Source organism: Cynocephalus volans, chromosome 10 (assembly GCF_027409185.1).
Source record: "Cynocephalus volans isolate mCynVol1 chromosome 10, mCynVol1.pri, whole genome shotgun sequence".
Classification (NCBI taxonomy): domain Eukaryota; kingdom Metazoa; phylum Chordata; class Mammalia; order Dermoptera; family Cynocephalidae; genus Cynocephalus; species Cynocephalus volans.
The window spans coordinates 21,251,982-21,259,185 of NC_084469.1; the positions used below are offsets into that span (position 1 = coordinate 21,251,982).

General features: G+C 45.2%; 1 protein-coding gene across 4 annotated transcripts in view; it reads left to right on the top strand.

The window, feature by feature from the left end:
• The window catches only part of RFFL (ring finger and FYVE like domain containing E3 ubiquitin protein ligase), a 76,423-nt gene that overhangs the window by 65,106 nt on the left and 4,113 nt on the right, over positions 1-7,204 (top strand). Inside the window, exons 7-8 of one of the 4 annotated variants that reach the window (XM_063108979.1) lie at positions 1,930-1,960; positions 4,929-5,041. In XM_063108979.1, the coding sequence (XP_062965049.1) occupies positions 1,930-1,960; positions 4,929-5,013 (116 nt within the window). In that variant the 3' untranslated portion in view covers positions 5,014-5,041. Of the gene's footprint in view, positions 1-1,929; positions 2,183-4,928; positions 5,042-7,204 lie in introns of those variants that run through there. The other 3 variants (XM_063108980.1, XR_010024559.1, XM_063108978.1) reach the window with 3 other exon arrangements.

Consider the following 7,204-nt stretch of genomic DNA (forward strand, 5'->3'; position numbering starts at 1 on the left):
CAAACCGGCCATCCCTATATGGGATCTGAACTCATGGCCTTGGTGTTATCAGCACCGCACTCTCCCGAGTGAGCCACAGGCCGGCCCCACACTTGGTGCTTTCATTCCTTTCTCTGATTCCCTGGGAGAGTGCTGACAATTGAGTTGATGTGTTTATTGTTACTTCTTTTTTTGTTTGTTTTTTTTTTTTTTTCTTATTTTTTTTCCTTTTTTTTTTAATATTGTTACTTCTGAGAGAATAAGTAACAGAAATTCCATAAATTACTCCAGCTCATCCTAGGTATTTGTATAATTCAGTCCCTTTCAAACCTTCCCTGTTAGGGTCAGCAGCTCCTCAGAGGAGGTAAATAGACTTTGTTCTCTTTCACAGCCAGCCCACCTCTTACAGGAAGTGTTTTTTGACTTTTTGGATAGCCCAGAAAAGATGAAAAGAAAGTACAGAAGTAACAGTAAGGGAGAATTCCCCTATAGAATGGCCAAGCTCCATGTGGTGGAGGTGAATGGTGTGAGGCCAGTTCTCCATTTATGCTTACCTAGTTCAGGCTACAATTTAAGACATGCTGGGGGCTGTCCAGTTAGCTCAGTTGGTTAAAGTGTAGCCTTCTGACACCAAGGTCACAGGTTTGGATCCCTGTACTGGTCAGCTGCCAAAAAACAAAATCAAAACAAAAACAACATGCTGGAGATGGCTGCTCTTTTGAACATGAAGATTTTTCTGTTTGTGTAGGTAAACTAGGATACTGGTTATGCCACTATATCCCACCACTGGCACAAGCCAGTTAGCAATTATTGAGAACTCGGTGCACTGGGCAGTTAATATTACTTCCATAGTCTCTACCTCAAGGCACTAACCCAGAAGCCCATACTGCCCATGAGCTGTAAAGCCAGCCTGCCTAGGTTGGAATCCTGGTGCTTCTTCTTAGCAGCCGTGTGCCCTTTGGCAAGCTACCAAACTCTGGCCCCAGTTGCCTCATTTATAAAACGAGAGTAACAATAGTACCTACTTCATAGTTTTTATGAGGATTCAAAGAGTTAATGTATGCAAAGCTCTTTGGACCCTGCTGTCTGGCATGTGGTAAGCATTCAGTAAATGTGAGCTGTTATTATTCCCTTGGAAGACATTCATTTATCAGACATTTAGAGAATACCTACTATGTGACTGGCATTTTGGGGATTCAAAGATGAATATCTGACCTCAGAGCACATAGCAAATGCTAAGTATATACTTGTAGAAATAGATTAAATATGATATATTAAGGAGCTCAGTCTATTGGGTGAGATAAGTAAGCAAAGTCAAAATTATAATCCAGTGTGATAAGCAATCATGGGGATTTGAATAAAGTTCTGTGGGGGTAGCACAGAAGAGGGAGCAGTATCCTCTGCCAAGCTCCTTCACCAGGAAGGCTCGTCAGAAGAAGCTCAATGGCAGTTCGTGGGATAGCACAGGGGGCCCCCGTGATCCCTGGCTTTACTAAAGTGGGGATATGTTTATACATAAGCCTCCTGATCCCTAATAAACCACTTACTACAGTCCTGTTTATATCTAAACTTTTTTGAACCAGTTTTATCTTTTCAGCATGTTCTGCCTCAGGGGATAATGAGTCCCTAAGTGCCACTCACTATATTACAGCCTCAATTGTCTGAAAATTATTTAAGCTTTGAGGACTTTGCCTTAGTTCTCATGTTCTGGAATGTATTTGATCCACAAATCTATAGCCCTTTGGGAGGAGTTGTAGATTAAGCAACTGAAGTTGATTACTGAAGAGATGTTTTCTTGGAGGAGCTCTATTTGAGGGAAACTTGTAGATTTGGGGGTTTGTTAAAAGTGTGCCCTTTCCCTCCCACCTCCATCCCCCCACGACCCCATGTACTTAAGACAGTCTCCTCACTTTCCTCTCTGCCCCTTTTTTCTGGCCTGTGTTTGTACAGGAGCGGTACCATCTGGCCTGGAGGAGAACCTGTGTAAGATCTGCATGGATTCACCCATTGACTGTGTTCTGCTGGAGTGTGGCCACATGGTAACCTGTACTAAGTGTGGCAAGCGCATGAATGAGTGTCCCATCTGCCGGCAGTATGTGATTCGAGCTGTGCATGTCTTCCGGTCCTGAGGGCCTGCACCGGCTTCTTCAGTGCCTTATGGGACACAGCCTGGGGTGTCTGGGCTCCGGGTTGCCAGCTTGCAGAGGGGCAGGCTAACAGAAGAAATATTGCTGTGTTCTCAAGACCAGGGCAAGCAAAGATGCCATGTCATCCCTGAGCATACCTTTCTTGCCAGGGGTGCACCTTTTGTCTGGCAGAGCCCCTGAGGCCAGTGGGAACTAGTAAAAATCACATGGGTGAATCCCTGTTTCAGTTATCTTGGGGTGATGATAAGTCATGAACAGAGGATTTCCAGAACTTGGACCACATCTCCCTTCCTCTGAGAACCTGGACACAGTTTCCCCCTTCGTCCTGTACCCCACCCATGCCCTGGATCTGCTTGCCTCTGTTTCATCATCCAGAAGTCCTGCTAGAAATGGCTCGTTCCCAGCACATTTAGATTTAAATTTCTGGTCTCTCTGGCTATCTGTACTTGAGTCTACCTTTGCTAGAGTCTCTTGCTACATTGCTTAAGTCCATTTGTTTCTTTGGACCAAAAATATGTTAATTTACCAGACCAATAGTGGTTCAAAGGACAGAATTTGGACTAGTAAATTTATCTCTGGTGAAAAATGAAACACAGATGTTATAAAAAAATTTCAAAGTTGTTAAATGCTGGGATTGGAAGCTCTCAGTCTGCTGACCTAACCCTGGCAAAGCATCTGGCTCCCGAACTGCTTGGAAATCCCAGTCTCTGTATGCAAGGGATGGTGCATGGATAATCCCTGCTGCTTCCTCTCTTGGGGACTGACTTTGTAACATCCTTAATTTTAGTTTATGAGGAGAGGGGAAGAATTGGGTGGAGCAGAGGCTTTCTACTTAACTTTGGCTTCTGATCCTCCTTTTCCAATAGGAAAGTCTGAAACTACTTTCCCATGAAAATGAAGTGTCCCCTCTCTTTACATGGAGGTTTTAAACTTGTTCTCACCAAAGGCATGGAGTCTTAGGCCAAGAGCCTTGCTCTTCTTCAGCCATGCTTCTCATGAAGTTCCTGGAGAACAAACATGTAAGATAGGGTACCTAAAAGGTATCAGATGGTACTGAGGCTGAACTCTGCCTGTGAGCAGACAGCTGGACGTCTTAATTTCTCAGGTTGGTGGGGGTGGGCATCCCTACTTCCCTTTCCTTTCTCAGCCGACTGATCTGGGTGCAGGTCAGGAAGGAGCATTCTCTAGGCCCTTTATGAATGACCATGTAATCAGTAGGTGATGTATTTGAGCCCTCTTAGGGTGTTTACACCACTGCTCAAGAAAAGTTTGCGGGAGAAGCTTAGCCAAGCACAAAAACACACATGCTGTCGGAAAAGCTGTGTGTTCCCATTACTAAAGGATGAACTATGCAAACCCTAAACACCTGAGGGCCTTTTCTGATCACCCCTCCCAACACACACCCCCACCCCACCACACCCCCACCCCCACCACACCACACCCCCACCACACCACACCCCCACCACACCACACCACACCACACACCACACCACACCACACACCAAGATCTCTGGCGACACACACCAAGATCTCTGAGACTAGAAGAACCAATCATGACTCTGGAAAGCAGTGGGAAACCTCTAAGGGGCCCTATTACATTGGTACATACATACTTATGCTTTCCCTCCATCAACCACCACTAAACCCCTTCAGGGGAATGAGATTTGTCAGCTGAACACTGGGCCATTTACCTTGACATACCAAGTCCTGGATAATTTGATTCTGGGCCACAGCCTCTGTAGGAATTGGGGAAAGTCAGGTTTTCCCATGAAGATGTCTCCTTTCACCTCACCTTTCTGCTGGACAGTAAATAGTTTACAATGGCTACCAGTTAAACAAAGGATCACTCCCTCAGCTACTCCTTGATTCCACTGTGAAACAGGTCTATGTATATGCAACTCAGTGAAGATCTAGCAATAACTTCAGGGCAGAAGCTGGCCCCCTCCCTACTTAAAAATTGCTTTCTCTGCTGAGGCCTTACCTCCCCCTACCTCCCAATTGCCCTCCTAGACATGAGTTGAAAATGATATACTGATGCCCTGTTAGTAACCTCAGTAGGAGTCAGAACTGATGTTGGGGCTGGCCCGTGGTAGCTCACTTGGGAGAGTGTGATGCTGTTAGCACCAAGGCCATGGGTTCAGATCCCTAAATAGGGATGGCCGGTTAGCTTACTTGGGAAAGTGTGGTGCTGACAACATCAGGTCAAGGGTTAAGATCCCCTTACCGGTCATCTTTAAAAAAAAAAAAAAGCATCAGAACTGATGTCATTTACTTATTTTGGAGAAAGTACTCACCTTTAAATCTTTATACTCTTGGTGAAGATTTCCATTTAGGAAAAAAGGTGTCAAAACAACCTGATTCTTTTGTTATCACCTTTATTATTACACCAAATAAAAGTTGGGAGTTCCAGGATCCCATTCTAGTTAATATCTAACCCAGGTAGGAAACTTGTTTTTATCTTTGAAACCTCCCCCTCCCACCCCTCATGGATCCTTGGTCTTAATTATCATGGAAACATCTAATTTGTTCAATTATCCCATGGCTTTTGCAGTGAATGCTCTGAGATTTCAGTTGAGACTTGTTTTAAAAGACTTGGACAGCTGACTGGTTCATAATATATTGGAATAGTTGGATCCAAACTAATATGAATAAGCTGTACAGGAATTAGTGCTCAATATATATTGTATAAATTTGTTGAAATCTCTTGGATGTGAATGTGTTACTTCAAGTGGCTTACATTAAGGTTCTCTCAGACTTTCGTGGGTGTTAAAGCAAACCTAAAATGTGTATTTTTTGTTACAGAGCTTTGCTTTATAATTTTGTAATAAAGTTTCAATATAGATGCCTGTCCAATCTGGTGGGAAGATGCCAGAGATCTGACAGTTAAGATTGACAAAAGAACTGATAAACCACAGGTATGCTCTTGATACTGCATTATTTTTGGAGAGGTTTGGACCATGTGGCCTTGGTCAACATATCCCTGGTTCAGTGTTGTGGCTTGCCCAAGACCTCACAAGCAGTATGTGAGAGAGGCCATAGAACAGCTCAGAAGTGAGCTGGATAGGGGAAAAGGATGAATCCCAAGACCAAATGGGAAGAAGCACCAAGTAGGTTCAGATATTTACACTGGTCTAGAGTAATCTGAAGACAGCTAGTGTGCCCAGTAGTCTTCAGACTACCTTGGGAGATAAATAGAAGCTTTTGGATACAGCTGTGACACGGTGGGAATGTAGCTTAGAAGAGGATGGCCCAGCTTCTTGGGTAGACTGCTGTGTGTGCACAGGCCTGTACACACCTCCCTGACCAGATGCCTGAGGGAAAGGGAGTAGACTAGACTCCTGAGAATGCAGCCCTTGGGAGAACAAGATTATGTGCATAACTGCCATGACTGAGGAGAGAAGAGGTAGGAATCTTGCCAAAGGGTGTAAAAACTCCAGGCTGAGCCATAGCACTCTGTCCTCACTGCTATAGGCAGCTGACCTGTTCAGCACCCAGCAATGACCTCTGCCTGCTGCCAGACAGCAGCATGCAAAGCAATGTTCAAAAGAGGGAGGCCAGCATTCGGCTGGAAAGATTTAAGATGATATTGCTTAGGGTGCTGTGGGAGTACATGAAAGGATACCAAATTGTATACGTAGTCTAGTCTCAGCAGCAAAGAAAGACATGTCAAAGATGAGGGAAATACACAGAAAGCCGTTGACAATGAATTAGAGATAACATGGTAAAGTAGAGAAGGGTCAAGGGGCTGAGCTCATTACTGGGATGATCATCTCAGCTGGCAGAGCCCCTTTGCTGTGGGGGTGCATGCTGTAAGCAGCCAGCAAGGGCGGTTGGGCTGGGTTTAGGTCAGCCAGGCTAGAGAGGGCAGTGACTTTGGCAGGATCCCAAGGGGACAGCCTTGTTCTGCCCTGTCCAGCTGCTTGGCCTGAGGAGGCTGGAGTGGGGATGGAAACCTATGTAGGTCAGTGCTCAAAGGAGGAGCAGCTTTTGCCTCTATAGAGGATGGAATAAAGTGTCTTATTCCCAATACTGAAGCCAGACTGAATGGTGCCTATTCAAAAACTAAACATCGTGGGCTAAAGTCAGGGCACTACCCACCCTCCTGCCCTGCCCCCTGTCAGAGCAGTACCCCCCTCTCCTGCACCCCTTCTGTCAGGGCAGTACCCACCTTTCCTGCTCTGCCCCCTTTTAAACAGCAGGTGGAAGCAAAGGTCAGTCAGATTAAAGTTGGCATCCAAGTTGACTGACAAGCAGCCTCCCAGCAGACTATTACCTTAGTTGAGTACACTGGGGTGGGGATGGGGGACAGGTGAGGGCAGGTGGCAGCCCTCAATCTTACAGGCCCAGACATTCAAGTGCTTCAGGGGCTGAGTCACATTAACCAACTCACAGGAGAAGGACAAACACCTAATTTGTTGATAATAAGAACTGACCCTCAAGAATTAGCAGGACTGTGACATGGAAACTAGTCTATAACCATATGGCATCCTGATAAGCCTGCACTCAGAGTATGAGCTATAACATGCAAACATATGGTTGAGGGTTCTGAAGGTATAGGCCAGGGTCCCCTCTCCTGGGTAGGGTCTGGACATGCACACCAATGGTGGTGTTCCCAACTCTATATAACTATGTGCCAGGCCCTGTGCTATGAGCTTTACTCAAAATGTATCTGAGTTTATTACAGCAACCCTATGATTTAGGTACAATGCCAATTCCCATTCTACTTTGGGGAATTGAAGCTCAGGTGATAAATAACTTGCCTAAGGTTACAGCTGTTAAGTTCCAGGCCTCTGATTTGAACCAGGTCTGTCTACACCTGTGTTCTCCAGTGTGTCAGCCACTAGCAACATGTGACCATTTGAAGTTGAATTAAAATGAACTTCAGTTCCTCAGCTGTTCAACAGCCATGTGTGGTTAGTTCAGTTGGACAGCACAGATTTACAGGCTATTTCCATTGCTGCAGAAAGTTCCATTGAACAGCACTTGTCTACACTAAATTGTCTTCCTTTGTTCTTCAAATAAATCAGCCTCAGGTGGCAGAGGAGCCATTCTTTGTAAGCAGGTTGTGTAAATTTGTT